We start from the raw sequence: 22384 nt of genomic DNA, 5'->3' as shown, positions 1-22384 counted from the left end.
AGTCGGACTTGGAACTTTTGTGTTTACGGCTTTTCTCTCTCTCTCTCTCTCTCTCTCTCTCGCGAATCCTCCCACCTCCCTTGATTCGCTCGCTTCCGTTCTAATATCGGAGGGTATTGACGCGGCCTCGGTCGCCCGTTCGGACGTGAAAGGGGAGGGGGGTGGAGAAGGGGGTATTTTGGGGGTTGCGGTGATTTATCTGGAGCATTAACAGCCGCTGTCCGGGACACAGCGACTGCAAGGGGGCCGGGCATGGTTGTTGGGGGGGGGGGGGGTTGAAGCAGAGAGATAAATAATGCCGCGCGGGAAGGAAGAGAAAGTTACAGAGGCGTCGCGCGGGGGAGGAGTCGGTGTCGCCGGCGATATTACCATTGGACGACTTCCAGCGCCGCGACTCCGCCGCCCGACGTCCCGCGGGGGGTAAACGGCAGTTTTCGGGCCCCGCCCCTCCTCAGCCCCCCTTAAAAAAAAGGGTAGGGGGCAACTCCAGGCCTCTGGGAAGCCCTGGGACGTATAAAACATTCCGAAGAAAAGGTCTCTCTCCTCCGCCGTCTCGCGAAAAAGCGAAAAATCCCCGTATGCATCCGGCGTAGGTAGAATTTTTCCAAGTCTCTGTTTTGTTCAGAATTTTTTTTTCCCGTCTGGCAGAAAACAAAAAATACATTTATAATTAGAGGCCGGAAAAATTCGCGTATTAATTTCGTGATATGCTGAAATTCAAACATGTGTACAATTCTGCTGGTCCTGCTATTGGCTCGCAAATTAACTGGAGATCTCTGGACGAATGAGAGACTATCGACCAATGAAGCGTCGAATCACAAGCTATCCCAGTGGAGACGCCTCACAATTTAGTACCCAATGAACACGCATGTTTACATATTAGTCAAGATAAGTGTGATAGAACATATAGATAGGCATCAAAAATATTTACTATTTTGTGTGTCCCCTATAATAGTACGCACACTGCACTGTATTTTTTTTTTTTTTTTTCAAATTTTCAGTTCTAAAGATACCCACATTAAAACAAATAATGAATAGCGCGTGTACAAAACAAAAAAGCAGTGTATATTTTTAAAAGTAACTCGTAACTACGAAAAACTGCACTCGGCCCAGAACACACAAGCCACTAGGCCCCACTGAATTTACCAGAGTCTTATCTGTAATGTATCTGATGGTTGTAAGAGCAAAGGCTCGGTATCTGATCGTATCTGGGCTTGATTGAAGGCCCCGGGCGCTAAGTTATTCCAAGATAAAAACACGGGAGACTGAAAAAAAAAGAGGGTAGGCTGATAGGCAAAACAGCCATAACCGAGGAGATGCCTTGTTACTCCGATGCGATCGACGCGCCTCAGCATTCATTTGCCGCCGCGCGTAATAACACGCGCAGATAACTGGCTAACCACCTCGGCCGATAGTCGGCCGTGGTTTCGCCGATAGCCGGTGTTGCAGCGCGCGCGAGGTAATCTCCCGCGAGGAAAATTACGACCTCGCCCTTCGAGGTCACGATGTGTCTGCCGCAGTTCGCTCCGCGTTAATTGGACTTGGCTGAAGTTGCCTTTGTTTCAGACTCACTTCGGACTTATTTTTCTACACCTCATTCCCACCAAACCCCGCAATGTAAATTTTGACGTTGAAACGTCTAATAAATAGATGAACGCCGGCTGCACGCACGAAAAAGGATGACTCATTGTCCCGTTCGCTCATTGTCCCGTTACGCCCATTATCCCGTTACGCTAATTGTCCCGTTACGCTCATTATCCCGTTACGCTCATTGTCCCGTTACGCGCATTGTCCCGTTACGCTCATTGTACCGTTACGCTCATTGTACGCTTGCGCCGCATCTATCTCTCTTCTACTCGATTGTAACAATCATCGATTTGACTTTTTCGAGGCACATTAAACTTGAAACACTCCCATTCGTTTGTTTCCTACTTTTCCTATCATCGTCCTATCCTTAACAGAATAACACAGATTGGAAGAAGTTAAATAGCAAACATGTATAAAATTTATAGTTAAAATAATCTGTTCGTTAAAGTAATAAACATATTTGAATTAATGAGTGCAAATAAAAGTAAATTTATCAATAAAATGGTAGATTTCATTTCACTCCTTCTTTGTATCCATACAAGATAGTGATAATTCAATAAAAATGATTCAATTTTATTCATAAAAGTATGCAATCATTTCATCAATGTTTTGTTATGACGTTGTCACGTTAAACTATCGTCCGTAAACCGACTTCAAAGACAACCAATTGTTTAATGGCCAGTGCTGTACGTTTTTAGCCTGAGTTACCTTTTGATTTGTTTCATATTTATGTCCAGTACTTTGTGTCTTTTTTATGGCCAGTGCTGTACGTTTTGTCTCTGTGGCTTTTTTTATGGACAGTGCTGGACCTTTTGGCTTTTGCCATTATTTATGTCCAGTGATGTACCTACCTTTGGTCTTGTGCCCCTTTTTTATTGATAGTATTGTAAGCTAAGGCTCCGCCCACATTTCCGCGTGGGGGAAATGAGAGGTAGAAAAATTAGTCTGAAATAAAGCCAACTTCAGGCAAGGTTAATTTGGGGGGGAGGGGGGTGGTTACGTAAGCCAGGCGGCCTCGTGTGCGAAATCAACCTGAAGTCGCGCCTATTAAAGGCAATTACAACCCCGACGTAGCAAACGTAAAACAACCACTCTTCCAGTACCCGCAAATTTGAGCATAACTCTTTTAATAACATGGTTTGAACATGTTAATAGTCTTACCAATTTGCTTCCAATTTAAAACTAGGTTCAAGCCAAACTGCGGCACTAACGGACATAATTTTTTTTTGTTTTCCACGTGACCTCGAAAGTACGATCAGATTGTGGAGAGTGGGAGTACTGCAGGTTTGTGCACCAATTACACCTCTACGCCACGACATTTTTGACGAATTTTTGCGTGGTCCAACATAGTAAATGATGAGAAAAGTTTTATTTTAGCTGTCAAAGTTCTTACATTTAAAATAGTTAATTCGTACGTATCTACAAACACATTTTTTTTTAGATGAAATACTTATAAAATTGTCATTGATCAAAATTTTAAAACCACTATTTAAAGAGATAAAATTTTTTTAACATACAAACTATTTTTTGTGTGAATTTTTAAGTTCACATTATTCATATAAAAAGTGACATTAAAAAATCCCTTTCGGCACTGCCTACAAGAGTAGGTAGATTTCGAAGTACCTTTTTATTCTGGAAATGTTTGGGAAAATTCTCCAGAAAATTTTAAGAACTTAATGTTAATAACAACCTGTACGTTCGCCAATAGTCTATTCAAAAAAATATCTTTTAAACATTTTCTCATATTCCATCCAGCAAAAAATTTTTGCATTTTTAACTTAATGCAACCAGGTAGTTATGAAATTATTTTTGATCTTCAAACACTATTTTTCATCCTTGCACTAATGCACTAATACGTGGTCGTATAAAAAAAATTTGGGACAAAGGTTTAAGGTAATATTCAGTTGGTTGAAAATAAATTACGACAATATGATACTAAGGAACATTAATTTTTAACCCCTGCCTTTATGGTTATAGTTAGTTTAATAAAAAATTGTTTCAGCAAAAGTATTAGATAAAGTTTAGGAATTTTACATTAATTATAACGGATTTGATAGTGTATCTATTAAAAATAAATAATGACATATTTGTCTTTCTGACTTGATATTTCCAACCCTTAAAGTTATGGTTTGTTACATAAAATTTACTTTGTATATATCTTTTACAATATTAAAAAAATTAAACAAATATAATCATTAATCCAACAGAGATCATGGTAAGTAATTGTTATATATATTTTTATTTCTCACCAAAGATTTTTCATTTTTTAGAAAATAATTTAGATAAAAAGTATAAAATTTACAATCAATTTTAACTGTTTTGATGGTATGCCTTCTAAAGTTATTATAATTTCCTTTTGTATTTTTAACTCTCGTTTACCACCTCTTTCAGCACTGGCTGGATGTATCAAAAATCTATTCAGACAAAATATTTTGGTATTGCTCCTATAAGTTATAATACGTTCGAACTGATGCGATATTTTACATATTATGGCAGTTACGGCCATTTTTCTATTTTTCAAACACCTTCCTCTTTACTACCCATTTTGTCTGATATTACTTATAAACGGACTGGACCCAGATTTTCTACTACTAGATTATATGTACCAGTTTGTAAGTGATTTTTGAAAAATGGCGGTAGTTTTCTTGTCCATAAAATTGTGATATAAGTGTGTGTATATATATATATATATATATATTTATTTATATATCTGTGGTGTGTGTGTAGGTGTGTGTGTGTGTGTCGGTGTGTATGTAAACTTTTGAGTTGACGATGGTTTTGGTGTTATTGGACCATGTAAATAATAATTAAATTAAATTTTTTCGTAAGTTGCATCATTGTAACGGTCAAAATAGGTAGTATTTCTTTGAAATCTACCTAAAATATAATGGTACAAATAATGCCTTAAAAAACGTTGCAAATATTTTCTGAGATTGCCTACATAGGTTGAAAATATTTAAAAACCGTTGGTCAGGGGTGATATTTATGAAACTGAATTTATTTATAAAAACATACTTCGTTTTTCTTTTAACATTCAACCCCCAAAAGTACCTTAAATAATATTTTAAAAATTCTTTATTTTTGTTTCTAAACAGAGGAACGATTTTATCTGTATTTTAGTCAAATATCTACATAGTATATCTTAAATCCAATGTAGCATTAATTTTAATTTTATTTATATTGGTTATCTCAAAGAAATATAATTTAGGGTAAATAACGAATATCTTGGTTTCTAATCCTTTCACTTTAATAATAATGATGATATTTTACACAGTTTATCAGTTTCCCTTAAACTTACTTCTGCCGCTCGATCACTGTTTGCTATAAAAATAATATGTGTGGTGGGGAGGAAGCGTTTAATCACTCCCGATGACGTCACTGCAATGAAGCGTGCAGTGCGCTGATGGCAATCACGTCAGCCAAACTGCCCGCGGGGCTAAGTGACCACACCCCCTCGAGGGGAGAGTGGGGGGGAGGCAATCACACCCCAGTGTCTCGAGGGGGCAGTAACCCCCTGCAGGCGTGACTGCTGTGGCCGTCACGTGCGCAAGCAGCAGCCAATCCCAGCCAAGGGCACCACGAAGAGACGGCTTCCAGGATAGAACTGAATCCTGCTGAAACACTGCCGCGCAGCCATTTAACATGAATGCACTTGAAATGTCAGCTCGCCTTATATCTAGAGACCTGAAAAATTCGCGGATTCATTTCACGACAGCCTGAAATTCAAATAGTTATACCTTAGTGCTGCCTGTGCTATTGGCTCACAACTCACCTGGATGACTCCGGGCCAGTGAGAAACACTCAACCGTAGCTGTATCGAATCACAGGCCGCTACGTTGGGACACCTTCACAAGACAGCAGCCAATGAGAGGGTGGCATTTGACCGAGTGTACGTGGTCATGGAACCCGCGAATTTTTCCGGTCCCTTTTTTCCCTTGGTTGTAAAATAGTGTAGTTTGATTGTGTATATTTCCAGCTGCCTTCATCGTAACGAGATAAAATATATACAATTTTATGTAGTAATCATAATCTATTAAACACAAACAGATTTTATAAAAATCGGTCCTGTAGTTTCCGCGTGACGCCCGAACAAATAGACACACTTCTGTTTATATTTTTTGTAAAAGTATACATTTACAAGGTCAGTCTTTTTATTTTGCGACTACTGCACGTACTTTGAATGACCCACCTGAGTCAAAAAAGACTTCAAAACTCCCTTCCGATGATTAAAAAAACATTTTTTTCGGGTACTCGCTGAACTCCCGTGTTCATGTTTAACTCTGGTATTAGTGACGTGCGACTGAATATGCGTGAATGTGTTTGAATTATTACTATTGGAATATGTATTTGTATTTTTGGAATGGTTCATGATTTCGTTATTTTTATAAAAGGTTCTGTAGAATATTTTTTCTATCAATGATAATATAAAATTTGGTAGATAATTAACAATATATTTCAAATTCCATGTTTAGTATTTAATAAGTTAAATCATGTATATCTAATTTCCTAAGTTTCAAATTTGCTAGTGATAAGATAAATTGATTTGTATTTTATTTCATTTGTAAGCAATTTTCAATTTTCTTGGCTATGGTTGTATTAAGCTTATCTCACATGAAACTGATTTATAAATATTTAAGGTTTTAAGTATAAAACTTTACCGCTTAAAAAAATCGATAAAAATAAATAAATAAATGATTCCTGCAGCGGATTTCAGCTGTAGAGTGCTTTAAGTAATTTTTTTAGGACTCTACTAAACTTATCCGAATCTTTATTCATACTAAAATAGAACTGCTTTATATTACCTAGTATGCGTAGTTTAAAGTTTAAAAATATTTTATGCTGATAAAAATACTGTTGCGAGACTACTAGAGACGAAGCAACGAGGCAGGCCGGTCGGCAGAGGGGGTCTAGGTGAGGTTTTACCTCCCGGACAAGTAGCGTCGTCCCTCTACGGTGATCCGATTAGTAGCGGCGCCTCTCTCCCTGTCTTTCGAGAGTTGGGCACGTTCTCAGAGCCCTGCGTTCGTGAAGTGGTGTAACTAGAACACAATTTTTCTGGGAGTTTCGGGTGTCTAAAAACTGCGAGACATTTTCACAGCGAAGGGCCGAGGGAGACATACCTGCAAGGGCAGTGAAGGGAAGAGAGTGAGTGAACCCTTGGCGAACGAATGTGGACGAAAGAGAAACGGGCTTCGTATGCGAAGATCGGTGCATCGGCGATCAAAGCATCCGCGACTGTGTTTCGTGTGAAGGACGAGTTAGTTGTTGACGGCAGAGTGTTGGGACAGAGGTGCGCGGTAAGAGACGAGCTGTAGATAGAACCACTGTTGTGTAGAGCTCCAGCGAGGAGAGTAAGTGGTTAACGTAATGAGTGATTTATTTGTGGACAGACATATTATGTGTTGTAATTTAAGGAATATTTTTAATATTAGTAAGTAAATAAAACTGTATTAAATGAACTGCGAAATGCTTTCCGAATTTTTTTTCAGTCGTAAAAAAATCAAAACAAATCTGTATATTTACAATGCCTTGCCTAAAAGATACGTGCTGTGCTTTACGAAACACATAAGTGACAGCAGGTAACATTTTAACCTTAAATTCACATTTAGTTTATATGGTTGACGCTTGAAGTATCATCATAGTTCCAAGCAGAAAGACAAATAGTATTTCAGCATGGTTACAGTTTGCAAAAAGATACAAGTGGGAACTTGATCAAAGTGCTAATGTCATTTTTAAAGCTTCCTTATTACTTTTCCAATTATATATAGTAATTCTATGCATACGGACTATTTAAAAACGACTAACACCTTACTTTGTTTAAAGGGTTTTATAGATCATTTTTTCATACCAAAATATTTTATAGCAGGTGTATGTTTTGCATAGGTTGTTAAATAATAGTTTGTAAATTTTATTGTTTTGTATATATTTAAATTTTTTTATATAAAAGTTAAATTGGGTTTTTATCGGAATGCTTTCATTTTCCACATCCCTCAATTATTATTCGGATCCAAATTTCTCCGCACTCAATTTGTCATATTTAAGTTGTATCCAATCTGGCTAGAATTGCACTGTGCAAACACTCAATCAGATGAATTTTTTAAATATTTTCCTATAAATATCAGTTGTAGATTTGAACCTTTTATCTTTCCTTTTATCGGCTCAAATATGAGAATATGTACGTCAGACTGTGTTCTAACTAATGCAAACCAGAGGCTGCAAGTAGGTCCGTTAAGAATCAGGCTTCCTTGCCCTGTCGCTCGTTCTGTACCAAACGTAGGATTTCAATGTGGATCATTTCAACAGAAACGAACAAGCAAACTTGGTAACATTTGGCGGGCCTCTTCGCAGCCTCTCTGCTCGGCGCTTCAGGTTATGAGTTGAGCAGCTGGGCTGTGATGGAAGCTGCCAACAAAAATACCCAATGGGAGCATCTCAGAACTGCTGAGAGCAGTGATCGCTTTCCCTTCGCTTGCTGTACCAGTCCTATTAAATCACGTCACGAGTCCTACCATTTTTATCATCTCGGAATAGAGACCGGAAAAATTCGCGGATTCATTTCGTGATAGGCTGAATTTCAAACATGTGTACAATTCTGCTGGTTCTGCTATTGGCTCGCAGTTTAACTGGAGCTCTCTGTGCCAATGAGAGACTATCGACCAAAGAAGCGTCGAATCACAAGCTACCCAGTGGAGACGCCTCACAATTTAGTACCCAATGAACACGCGTGTTTACTAGAGAAATGCAGAGGATAATGGAGGATATCCTAGAGGTCATTGAATCCGCGAATTTTTCCGGTCCCTATCTCGGACTCATACGAAAAAAACCTGAGAGTAAACCATCCTCGTAAACTGGGATAGCCATACTATAAAACTCTCAAATATTATTTGCTAAAATATTCGGTCCCGAAAAGACTGACCTGCAAATTGATACACAGAAGAGAAAACGTGAGCTTGGAAAAAAAAATTTCGATCAATTCCAAACATACTCAAAGTTTGTTTCTCGTTTGTGTAACTTTACCACTTGTGTAGCTCGCGGTCAGATTACACACACAAACACATACGCATATATATAAATTTTCCGATTCTTTACTATTGTAAATGTCGCTGACTTCCCTAACCAAACTTATTTTATATAAAGTTCACATAGAAGTGCTAAGAAACTACACGTCTATACTCCCAAAAAAAAATTAACAAAGAATTTTGGCTAAATTAGTTTTGTTTAATTCACCTAACAAAACAACACACATTACCTTTACAAAACATGGTACATTTTTAATTTCAAATTTAACATGGAACAATTTTTTCCAAATTAAAAAAATTAGCTTTGTTTGTATGAACTATTTTTTGGTCATCGTGGTATATTCGATCTCTGAAGCACAGATCCACAGTGACAAATAACGAATTATAACTTCACACTAATATTTAGAGTTGCTGCAAGGATACTAAATTGTTTGTTGTTTATATGTAAGATATGGTAGTTTTTTGTAATATTGTTATTGTTTTTATGTGTTCTTGTTAATTCAATAGCATTATTTAGGTATTTACTGTAAATTTAGTGAACTAGATATGAATTAGTATCTAAAACTTTTACGTGTTAAAAATAAACCATCTGCTTAACCCAAAATATACGATATTAGAAAAAAAGTAGTTAAACTATTTTAATGTTAATCCTAGAATCTGTATTGGAATTTTAAAGTTTTTTTCTCATTTTAAGCCATTCTGATACAGTATATAAACATTTTTTTTACTAGAGAGGATAAGAACAGTAATTGAAGCTATACTCAAAGTGCATGTCAAAAATTTATACTTATGCAACAATATTTTTTTTCTAGAAAATTTCCCTGGAAATCATACTATTTTTTAAACATAAATTTTAATTTTTTATATCTCAATTTATAAAGTGTATATATATGATATGATTGTAAAACACTTGGAACGTAATAGTTTTAAGTTTGCTTGTACATCAATTGTAACACGTTTTCAATAATTGTTTCGAAAAATATTCTGAAAATAAATCATTCTAATATAAAACTGTTAAAACATGATTTTTATTAACTTGTTTTTCAATACGAATGATTGATGATTATAATAATTTCAAGGACATAAGCCTTTGATAGTCTAGAAAGTTTTAAGATGCTAATGTTGCTGAATTAAATAAACCTAGGGCGCACAATTCTGCCAAACAATTCTACGTTATAAAAGTTGTGGTAGATTGTCTGTTGCGTTAAATTTTTTTATATTACCTGAAATCTTCTAGGGATTTAAATTTAGCCACAAATGTTATTTTATATAATAACCTTTACTTGGTTATAAATATTTTGTATGATTTTAATTATGGCTGTGAGAGTTTATCACGTATTACTTTTATAATCTTTAATATAGCAAGTAAGAAATTTTCATTTGATGAGGAATCCAACGGTTTTATAGAGGAATCAAAACATCAGATTCAAAATATAACAGTGATTTATTAATTAACATGTAATTAATTGTACTTTTCTTTGGAAAATTCTTGGAGTATATTTATTCAACTATATCAGTTCATGTATTTCAATTTTCAATGTGTACACATACATTATGGCCAAAAACATTCTCTTTTGACAGCTCGTATGAAACAGAAATACATCACTGGTATCATTTGACACAAAAATTTAACAATACACTCAAAACAGAAAAAAATAAATGAACAGTTTCCAAACAAATTTCAAATTTTTTAATATATCAAATATTTTGATATTTACTTTAAGTACAAAATATGCAACGGCAACCTACTTAGTGTATTTTTTCTTAACTTGCCAAATGTGCATCAATATTATATGAAAATTATTATAATAAAACCAATTTTGAAATCTTCAGAAACTAACATTCACTATGAAAACATTTTTGGGAGTTAGATTTTTTTTTTATTTAATTCTAGTCATGACGTTTGGAAAAATTTATTATTCTGCAGGAATCACTGTCGTGTACACGAACATCCAAATATAAACCCTGATAATTACGTGTATTTTTTTTGTCTGTAGTACATAGTTCTTTTCACAAAAATAACATAAAATGGTAACATACCTTAAAAACTGTTTAAAAATCGCTACAGTTTTTTTATTTTCATTTCAAAGTTCAACTCATGCCATTTTCTTAGGCAGTGTAACTAATAGGTATTTTATTTATTTTATTTTTTTGGCAATATATTTCGATTCCATTAACCAAACCAACGCCTTCCCGAACAAACATCATCGTAACAACCACTCCATAAAAGGTATCTGCAAATCTCGCAACACGATCACAAACTTCCCGATTCCGGACGGACACAATCCAACCAATCATTACGCACCTTCACGACGAGATAACTCTTTATTGCGTCGACCACTTCCGAAGTAGAGTCCTTCCCGCACTCTCGGATCCTTTAGGTGTGTGTGTCGGTCCCAACGCGCCGCAAGTGTCCTGTGTGGCGAGGGACCCTGTCTGAGGGAATGTCCTGCGTCAGTCCTGGCATTATCTCTCCCTGAGGCGAGTGGAGAACCGGGTGTCGTCCAACTGCAGCTCTTCCACCGTCACCGAGTACAGCAGGCAGAGCACGATGAGCGTCACGATGTTCAACGAGCTGTTGGACAGCCCTGCCGAGCCCGTCTGCATGGCCGCCGGCCGCTCCCCTGCAAGGCACGTCAACACTGGTGGACAACCCTGGACACTGGTCCACCGAGTAGAGCAGGCAGAGCGCTATGAGGGTTACGATGTTCAGCGAGCTGTTGGACAGCCCTGCCGAGCCCGTCTGCATGGCCGCCAGCCGCTCCTCTGCAAGGCACGTCAGGTGTTAACATTGGTGGACAACCCTGGACACTGGTCCACCGAGTAGAGCAGGAAGAGCGCTATGAGGGTTACGATGTTCAGCGAGCTGTTGGACAGCCCTGCCGAGCCCGTCTGCATGGCCGCCGGCTGCTCCCTGCAAGGCACGTCAACACTGGTGGACAACCCTGGACACTGGTCCACCGAGTAGAGCAGGCAGAGCGCTATGAGGGTCAACTTGTTCAGCGAGCTGTTGGACAGCCCTGCCGAGCCCGTCTGCATGGCCGCCGGCCGCTCCCCTGCAAGGCACGTCAGGTGTCAACACTGGTGGACAACCCTGGACCCTGGTCCACCGAGTAGAGAAGGCAGAGCGCTATGAGGGTCATGATGTTCAGCGAGCTGTTGGACAGCCCTGCCGAGCCCGTCTGCATGGCCGCCAGCTGCTCCCCTGCAAGGCACGTCAGGTGTCAACACTGGTGGACAACCCTGGACACTGGTCCACCGAGTAGAGCAGGCAGAGCGCTATGAGGGTCACGATGTTCAGCGAGCTGTTGGACAGCCCTGTCGAGCCCGTCTGCATGGCCGCCGGCCGCTCCTCTGCAAGGCACGTCAGGTGTCAACACTGGTGGACAACCCTGGACACTGGTCCACCGAGTAGAGCAGGCAGAGCACGATGAGCATCACGATGTTCAGCGAGCTGTTGGACAGCCCTGCCGAGCCCGTCTGCATGGCCGCCGGCCGCTCCCCTGCAAGGCACGTCAACACTGGTGGACAACCCTAGACACTGGTCCATCGAGTAGAGCAGGCAGAGCACGAAGAGCGTCACGATGTTCAGCGAGCTGTTGAACAGCCCTGCCGAGCCGGTCTGCATGGCCGTCGGCCGCTCCCCTGCAAGGCATGTCAACACTAGTGGACAACCCTGGACACTGGTCCACCGAGTAGAGCAGGCACAGCGCTATGAGGGTCACGATGTTCAGCGAGCTGTTGGACAGCCCTGCCGAGCCCGTCTGCATGGCCGCCGGCCGCTCCCCTGAAAGGCACATTAGGGGTCAACACTGGTGGACAACCCTGGACACTGGTCCACCGAGTAGAGCAGGCAGAGCACGATGAGCGTCACGATGTTCAGTGAGCTGTTGGACAGCCCTGCCGAGCCTGTCTGCATGGCCGCCGGCCGCTCCCCTGCAAGGCACGTCAACACTGGTGGACAACCCTAGACACTGGTCCACCGAGTAGAGCAGGCAGAGCACGATGAGCGTCACGATGTTCAGCGAGCTGTTGGACAGCCCTGCCGAGCCGGTCTGCATGGCCGTCGGCCTATCCCCTTCAAGGCACGTCAACACTGGTGGATAACCCTGGACACTGGTACACTGAGTAGAGCAGGCAGAGCACGATGAGCGTCACGATGTTCAGCGAGCTGTTGGACAGCCCTGCCGAGCCCGTCTGCATGGCCGCCGGCCGCTGCCCTGCAAGGCACGTCAACACTGGTGGACAACCCTGGACACTGGTCCACTGTTTAGAGCAGGCAGAGCGCTATAAGGGTCACGATGTTCAGCGAGCTGTTGGACAGCCCTGCCGAGCCGGTCTGCATGGCCGCCGGCCGCTCCCCTGCAAGGCACTTCATTACTGGTGGACAACCCTGGACACTGGTCCACCGAGTAGAGCAGGCAGAGCGCTATGAGGGTCACGATGTTCAGCGAGCTGTTGGACAGCCCTACCGAGCCAGTCTGCACGGCCACCGGCCGCTCCCCTGCAAGGCACGTCAACACTGGTAGACAACCCTGGACACTGGTCCACCGAGTAGAGCAGGCAGAGCGCTATGAGGGTCACGATGTTCAGCGAGCTGTTGGACAGCCCTGCCGAGCCGGTCTGCATGGCCGCTGGCCGCTCCCCTGTAAGGCACGTCAGGTGTCAACACTGGTGGACAACCCTTGACAATGGTCCACCGAGTAGAGCAGGCAGAGCGCTATGAGGGTCACAATTTTCAGCGAGCTGTTGGACAGCCCTGCCGAGCACATCTGCATGGCCGCCGGCCGCTCCCCTGCAAGGCACGTCAGGTGTCAACACTGGTGGACAACCCTGGACACTGGTCCACCGAGTAGAGCAGGCAGAGCACGATGAGGGTCACGATGTTCAGCGAGCTGTTGGACAGCCCTGCCGAGCCCGTCTGCATGGCCGCCGGCCGCTCCCCTGCAAGGCACGTCAACACTGGTGGACAACCCTTGACACTGGTCCACCGAGTAGAGCAGGCCGAGCGCTATGAGGGTCACGATGTTCAGCGAGCTGTTGGACAGCCCTGCCGAGCCCGTCTGCATGGCCGCCGGCCGCTCCCCTGCAAGGCACGTCAGGGTTCAACACTGGTGGACAACCCTGGACACTGGTCCACCGAGTAGAGCAGGCAGAGCGTTATGAGGGTCACGACTGTTGGACAGCCCTGCCGAGCCCGTCTGCAAGCAACGTTTCTGCTAAATATTTTGAAGGAAAGAATAATAATAAAATAAATGTTTGTGATTCTACCGGCTAATGCACTTAAGGGTAACGTAAATATAACGATACATAATAGTTGTTTACGATTTTTTGAAAATATTTGTATACAACCACTACTGTATCGAGATGCTCTACTAGTTGTGAGAACATGTAAGAAGGGGGTGTTACAATATATATACATACATATATATGTATATATACATATGCATTAATATATGCATATATCTTCATACACTTATATACATACACTATATATGTTTATATGTATACTAGCTGCCAGACCCGGCTTCGCACGGCTATACTAATGGAAAAAGAATTATGCCACATCTCCCATTTACAGTAATGGTAAATAATAAAAAATTCCGTGAAAATTTATTACAATGCTGTATAATGTACCGATGGTTTCCCGACTCGTGCACGCAACGTACAACTGATGTACCCGTACTTCGCTACGGCAGTCTACAGGCAGATCACTCTTGCGCCGCTCATTATACATGCCCCTCGTTGTGGGTACGCCACTGCCGCGCGATGCCCGTTGCCATGGAGACGCAGAAGGCATGAACAATGCAAAAATGAAATAGCCGTTGCCATAGAGACGAATGAAGCATCAACAAAGCAACAGCCGTTGCCATGGTGATTTCCTACCAAAAACTGGAAATAAAAAAAAAATTTAGGGGTGGACTACCCCTAACATTTAGGGGGATGAAAAATAGATGTTGGCCGATTCTCATAGATACCGGATAAGCACAAAAAATTTCATCAAAATCGGTCAAGCCGTTTCGGAGGAGTATGGCAACGAAAACTGTGACACGAGAATTTTATATATAAGATAAAAAAAAGTGGTTGAATGGTTAGATACCGCGCTTCCCACCAAAGAGTTCAGGGTCCGAATCCTGGTTGGTTGGAACTCTGGTTTTCTCGCGACTGGGAAACGCAGTGCACTTTTCCGTCAAACCGGCGGAGACCAACCACTATGTTAGTACTCTGTCCTCATCTCGTCACTATGGACCCAGAGGTCAACGACACGTTAGGGCTTTGATCATTAGCATTCGTCGGGGAAAATGCAACCAAGTCCAAGTATCTTTAAGAGGTGTTCCTACCCTCCAATTTTTTAGAATGTTTTATACATATAACATTTCAATTTTGAAGATTTAAATTTTTTTTTTTTGGTTGTTCAAAAAAATTCTACTAAACCTTGTCTTCCCAAGGTTTAGTACCATAAAATTACCTGTCAATAAAAAATAACTGCTTAGGATATCAATAATTATAGATCATTCAATAATGATTAACTAACAAATAATATTACTCGCTCTTATAATACACTGCAAAGAAAAACTGTTCGTGTTACTGTTTCTTCAAACAATTCTGACATTTTAAACATGCCAAATCTCTGAACGAAATATGAAAAATCATAACAGGTAGCGCTATCTATGCGGGAAATGTAGGGACTGTCTCAATAGTGCTCTCTACGCTACTGGTTGAACAAGGAGGAACGCGAGAGCGCTGGTAGCAAATATAAAATTCAAGGCACTCACAGCTGAGTGCATAGGACCTGTATTTATTTTCTGAAACAATCACATGCGCACACTCTGTCTTATTCATTAGTTCATCTAACTCTCTCGGTTCTATTTATTTTTGTGCTGGGCACGTATCATCGCACAAAGAGGAGGACGAAAACGAGCCCAGTAACGAATATGTAAAGTTCTCTGTTTATATCTCTTGGGTCAAGTGCCTGTCCTTTTAACGTCAAAAACGTTTCAGAACAATGTTTCACGAAAACGTTTCATTAAAATTAGGCTTTCCTTAATTTTACTTTCATCGCGTCCAAAAATGTTTTTCTGCTTTTTCTGAAACATTACGAAGCTGTCTCTAGAGTTTTAGTACTTCATGGCCCACAGCTGGCAACAGTAAAACCAAACTAATGACAGATATAGTGGCCGGAGGGAGTGAAGGTACATCAGAATGCACCCTGCGAACTAAGAATGATATGTGCTGTGTGCCTTTCAAGGTGGAGATGGCTGGAAGGAGACGTGCTATGTGCCTTGTTAAGGCGGAGATGGTTTGAAGGAGACATACTACTTGCCTTGTCAATGCGGAGATGGTTCAAAGGAGACGAGCTATGTGCCTTGTCAACGCGGAGATGGTTGGAAAGATATTCGCTGTGTGCCTTGTCAAGACAGAAATGGAAGGAGACGCAATCTGTGCCTTGTCAATGAGGAGATGGTTCAAAGGAGACGCACTATGTGCCTTGTCAAAGTGGAGATGGTTGGCGGGAGACTTTATATGAGCCTTGTTAAGGCGGAGATAGTTGGAAAGAGACGGACAGTGTGCCATGTCAAGGCGGAGATGGTTGGCGGGAGACGTGATATGAACTTGTCAAGGCGGATATGGTTGGAAAGAGACAGACTGTGTGCCTTGTCAAGGCGGAGATGGTTGGCGGTGGGAGACGTGATATGAACCTTGTCAAGGCGGATATGGTTGGAAAGAGACGGACAGTGTGCCTTGTCAAGGCGGATATGGTTGGAAAGAGACAGACTGTGTGCCTTGTCAAGGTGGAGATGGTTGGCGGGAGACGTGATATGAACTTTGTCAAGGCGGAGATGGCCGCAGGACGTGACAGCCCGCTTACAAGAACTCACCGTTGAGGACATAGACTCGCACGCTGGCGACGTCGGCGTTCGACGGGCTGCAGGAGTACTTGCCCGAGTCGGACAGCTCGGCGTTCTGGATGAGCAGGTAGCTGGTGGTGACCTCGCCCTTCTCCGTGATGACGCTGACGCCGCCGCGGCTGGAGTCGTAGCTGATCACCTGGCCACGGGCAGCGACACGGGAGCGCACGGGGTTAGTGCCGCTCACATCGGGGGACCTCCGCACCACGTGTGCACACCAAACCTCTTACACATTCACTCCTTGTTCCCGCAGGAACGGCGGCTTGTGATCGTTGCTCATTAAGAACCAGTCATTAGTAGAGACCGGAAAAATTCGCGGATTAATTTCACGACAGCCTCAAATTCAAATAGTTATACCTTAGTGCTGCCTCTGCTATTTGCTCACAACTCACCTGGATGACTCCGGGCCGGTGAGAAACACTCAACCGTAGCTCTATCGAATCACAGGCCGCTACATTGGGACACCTTCACAAGACAGCAGCCAATGAGAGGGTGGCATTTGACCGAGTGTACGTAGAACTATAAAGTTCATCCTAGAGGTCATGGAACCCGCGGATTTTTCCGGGCTCTAGCATTAGTCACTTTATATCTTTCACATTGATTAAATGAATCTATAACGCCGATACTTGCTCATAAACGTTATTTGAAAAAAAAAACGAATGCTTGGATTATATTTAACCTTGGATTAAAATACAAGCTATAAAAGTTGTTCGCAAGTATACAAGATCAGTCTGAATTTGGCCGACAAATTTAAGCTGCAGGTTCATTATGTCAAAATAATTGGAAAACATCTATTATTAAGCCCCAAAGGAAAATAAAATTCAGGTGAACGTGGCGGCCAGCGAAAAAGAGCTCTGTCGCCTCGACCATCACAGCCAGTTCAACAGTCAGGAACTTTGACGTTAATTCACTCTCGTACAAACGAAACGCCCGTTGAACTGAAATTATAGACTGGCTCTTAGAAAATTAGAGAGAGAACACAAAACGCTTTACAATCAGGATTCGCCATTTTGCTTAGGTGGCGCTGCATGCGAGAAAACAAAGAAAGCGGTATTCGCGCTGCGCTTATCGAAACCTGTTCGAGATACTCCTTAATTGCGATCTTCAACCTAAACTCTGCAACGCTTACAGTTGATACTATTAACATTTGTAACTGGGACGTTATTTCATGTACAAACTGAAGTTTAAATTCCCTTACAAAGTAAAACGTCCGCAAGTTAGTTTCAGCTTGGGATTATATTTTTGAGAGAATGGCAGTTGTCTGGACATCGCATCGTCGCGAAATGGACCACGCCTCTGTGTTCCCAGACTTCGCAATGTCACGTGTATACCATCCCTGGCAGGTAGGCGGGTGGGGGAATATGGTCCATTGGGGAAAGGGTATCGAATTGTTTTCCTACTCTTTGTCACGTTCTCGGCCGCTCATAAAAACCCACCTCGACCAGCAGTTCCCTCCCCCCACCCCCTCTAGCAAAGAGGAAGGGGGGGGGGAGTGAAAGGGTGCAGACCAGCGCAACCCCGTTGCACCCCCACCTTCCCACAAGCCCCTGGCTTTTCTCATCCCTCCCCAGAAACCCAACTCCTTTTTTTTTTTTCCCACCCACGGGAGCCGTTCTCGAGAAATGAATGTCGGCTGGCGAGGCGAAGGTTACTGCGCAAAACGCCCCTTCCCCGCGTATCGACTGTTTTGAACGATGGAATGGGGAGGGGGTAGGGGAGGGGACAGCGTTCGCCCCACTTTCCGGTCCGTTGGTTGCCAAACTCTTCTTCCGCCTCACCCCCGTCGTAAATTCCCGCCCGGTTTTCGCGCCACGGTCAGCTGAACATCACAATTCTCTAGCGAGCTGGCGCGTGCACATTGATGAATGAATTAGGGGCATAGCGTTTACTCAACACGGAGGTCATTAATTGTGATAACAACATGAGTCGAAGGAGGCAACAGAATTATTTATTTTATTTATTTATTTGATTTGTTACATGCCACACCAACAGCACAAGGCTCCAACGGTGGGCACAACATTTCAAATGAAAACAATCACCTCTCGGGAAAGGCCCCTACGTTTAACACCCTCCCCCCCCCCCCCATTTTTTTTTTTTTAAATCTGAGACTTTGTTGTTCTCTTTGGTAATTGAACCCGGATGGTCTCGAAAGGGGGGCGAGTGCTCTGACACATCAACTACCGGGGCGTCCTGTGCGTTCAAAAAAAAAAAAAAAAAAAAAAAACAGGGCCTACATTTTATCCGCACGCGTAAAATTTAGTTTATTTCAAGATCTTATAATACTTATGGCACTCTCAAATTTATACAATGTATGTGAAATATTCACCGGATACAGAAAAGTAAATTTTAATGTAAAAGAAAACAACTCAGACTATTATTACTGGTTCAGTTTCTAACAGGCTATTTAAATTTAATTAGATATTTTAAAATGTATATATAGTAGACTCGGTCTCACAAACCATATTATTTTTTTTTTCGTCATAATTTTTAAGGATTATTTATGAAATTAAAATTCGATAACTTCTTGGCGCTTGTTGCTTGCCACAAATATTTTTAATATATATTCCCTTACTGTAATATCATTGGTGGAAACATTCGTGCAAGTTTTGACAATTACGAAGTATTACCCGCTCTGTTGCACACATGATATTAAAATTAAGTGAATATTTTTGAAAATATTTATGGTATAAAAACAAATGCAAGGGAGTTATATAGTTAAATTTGCAGAACATGCCCTTGTTACGTGGCGTGTTTGACTGACCTTTAACTTTCTAAAATTATAAATGGTTTAAACTTCTGCAAATAAGTGAAATTTCACTTAAAAGCTTAAACAAACGGCACCAATAATCTTGATTGGAGCAGTTTGAACAGTTTCCTTGTGAAATTCTTCTTATTAAAAGTAATTTAAATACTTTGTTATCCCTAATGTAAGACAATTTTTGCGTTATTGAATAATTAATAAACGTAATTACATTATGGAAACGTCAGATTATATATGTAGTTATGATAAATATATCTAGCAGGGATGTGATACATCATGTAATGAAAAACCTTTAAAAGTGTAAAGCTACCTATTACCTAAATATACAAAAATATATCGATACTTTAAGATAACTACATACATTTGACTTTCAATTCCATGCTACAATTAATTAACTAGCAAAGTATTTAAATTGTCTAAAAAATAAAAATAGCATATATTTATTTATTAATGAGCGTTTACGCTAAAAACATAACTTAAAATTCTCAGAATACTTTATAAAAAAGTAATTTTGTAATTATATAATTATGTTTTTCAATAATTTTTTACATGATTTCTTCATAAGGAGCTGATTTTCAAATTCATTAACTATCAATATATTTATTAATTTGAAACTTTATACTTTTTTAGTTCAATGTTTAAAGCCTTTTACACATTTTTACCAGTGCCACCACGGTAAATTCTTAAAGCTCTTAAACGTAATTCACACCGTGACAGGAACAATTCACATATTAAGGCTTTAAAATTTGAATAACAGGTTCATTAAAAAATACATTTAGTACATTCATAACAATCTATATTTTAAACGTGCAATTTTAAATTGAAAAGTCATGTAGCTACCATAAACAGCAACCAAATATTGCCAAAATATTCAGCGTTATTGATGCCCTGTAAGGTAAAAAATAAATGAGGAAAACAAGTCTAAATTAAAATTGCATTGAATAATATAATTATTAGTTTTTAAGTTATATTTTTGACGTGATAACGTCTTATACATCGATAAACGCCAGCTGCACGCACAAAAAAGCATGATTCATTGTCACGTTCCGCCTGAGCCGAGCGTGCAAGAACCGGCCAACCACCGTGCGAGAAAATCTTCTTTAATATACAATCCGGTTAAGGAGGGCTTTTTAAATAATTGTTCGTGATTATATTTAAACAAATGATTTAAATTAAATTTGCAAAAACTGTAAATAATATTTGAAAATTAAAATAGTATACAATTTTTCATCAATGTTTTCTTATGACGTTATCACGTAAAATTATCGTCCGTAAACCGACTTTACAGGCAACCCCCTTTTTTTATAAATTGGAATGATCCCAATTAAATACTTGCGAGGATGGTTTCAATTTCCTAAGCAAGAAATATATATACATATACATATACATATATATATATATATATATATATATATATATATATAAATGATTTCACGTGTGTTTACCACACGACCGCGATGTGATTCGTGGAACGTGCTGCGATTTTAATTAGAATAACGTGAGAGCTCGCGCTCTTTTCTCTTCCGTGATTATCGTCCGGCGAAGCAATTTGGGATTCAGGTCACGATCCGCTCGCGAAGCAACAATGCTTGCCGCGCGCCGTCGCCTGGCAACAACTCGACTGTACAGGAACGAGTCACTCAGGGAACATGGGAGACAGATCCCGTCGGTTTCAGGAAAGTTTCCCGCCGTGCTCTTTCTTGATACTCTCTTTCCTCACGAGGAAACAGAGATTAGGCAAACGGCACGCACTACGGATGAACTTTAATTCCTGCAATTAGTTTTTATGTAATCACTAAAAGTTCATTTGCAATTTACAATTAGGGAAACTTTTAACACCCTTTCAGTAAGAAACAGATATTAATTACATTTCCCGTTTGCAGATTTATTTAACTGCACTTGATAAAAATCTAACCTTATTAAAATCAAGAATTCATTAATTCATCTAAAATAAATCACCGCACGTCTTAAAAACAATAACTTGTGGTTCTAAGTAATTTTCGGAGTACTTATTTATGGATAAATTTATAGACAAAAATTATAAGATTAACCAACAATTCGTACGGATTCGATGTTGTACCTACGAAGTCATGATTTTTTTATTCTTCTGACCTATTTTTTTCAACCCCTTGCAGTATGGTTAGTCGTATCAAATAGTTATGGTTTTTAATTCAGACTAGAAGTAAAAAAATTTAAGATTTTAATGTTTATATTAAATTTTTCAAGTATATATAATTTTAGTTCATCGATAACATATTATTGTAAGAAATTGTTTACAACAGAAAGTTTATTCGTAATTATAAATGAAAGAACTTAATTTAACGTTGTGCCTTATAAACAGTTATGATATAATGAATAAACATATTCATGTCTCCCGTTTTTTTTTTAAATTTACCATGAAAATATTTTGCTAAAACAACAAATTAAGTTTTCTAATACTAAAATAATTATTTTCAGTGATTTCAAAATGACATATAACAAAACCAATAGTTTTCGTGAACGTTGCAGCAATATTTACATTCTTTGTCAGCTACACACTTTTTATTCAGTTATACTAATTTTAACACGTATGCCTACCTAGTATGTTAAACCCTTGTAGAAATCGTTCATACACCAACATTGGTTAAGAACCACCCACAATATTTAAAGTGGTTTAATTATTTTAGTCTACATATGTAATTCGATGAAGTGACTAGGTTAGGAATTTATTTTGTAATTTTTTCATACCAAATTCCTCGTTAAGATATGTGAGATTTTTAAAAATCTGGCTTACACACTGTCGATTATAAATATAACATATAAGTTCTTCCTGGGGATCGAACCCGTGACACCAGTTTATATAAAGAGAGCATGCAAGACAATGTACCACTAGCACTAAGGTTCCATGTCCCAGCCACACAAGTAGGTTAAATTTGGCCACATGAACTGGCCTAAAAGTAAGGAATTAATAAAATTTACCTTGAATTTATTACGACAAAAGCATTTTAAATATAAACAAAATTAGGGGATTAAAGGTAAGGCATTATTTTTTAAATATTTTGTAAAATTATGAGAAAATATGCCTGAAAGATTTGGAAACATTAGGATGATGCAATTCTCTACGAGAA

At 40.2% G+C, this 22384-nt stretch overlaps 1 protein-coding gene across 5 annotated transcripts in view; it reads right to left on the bottom strand.

Moving 5' to 3' along the window:
• Window positions 1-10034: 10034 nt before the first annotated feature.
• Window positions 10035-22384, bottom strand: part of LOC134532551 (protein sidekick-like) — a 283982-nt gene continuing 271632 nt past the window's right edge. For 4 of the 5 annotated variants that reach the window (XM_063369064.1, XM_063369065.1, XM_063369066.1 and 1 more), the window contains 2 exons: window positions 16487-16655; window positions 10035-11230 (listed from right to left, as the gene is read on the bottom strand). In XM_063369064.1, coding sequence (XP_063225134.1) covers window positions 11073-11230; window positions 16487-16655 — 327 coding nt within the window. In that variant the 3' untranslated portion in view covers window positions 10035-11072. Of the gene's footprint in view, window positions 11231-15003; window positions 16656-22384 lie in introns of those variants that run through there. The other variant, XM_063369068.1, reaches the window with a different exon arrangement.

The sequence above is a fragment of the Bacillus rossius genome, chromosome 6, assembly GCF_032445375.1.
Source record: "Bacillus rossius redtenbacheri isolate Brsri chromosome 6, Brsri_v3, whole genome shotgun sequence".
Taxonomy (NCBI): domain Eukaryota; kingdom Metazoa; phylum Arthropoda; class Insecta; order Phasmatodea; family Bacillidae; genus Bacillus; species Bacillus rossius.
Note: the sequence above shows the minus strand (reverse complement) of the source record. Positions and strands in the feature narration are given on the sequence as shown.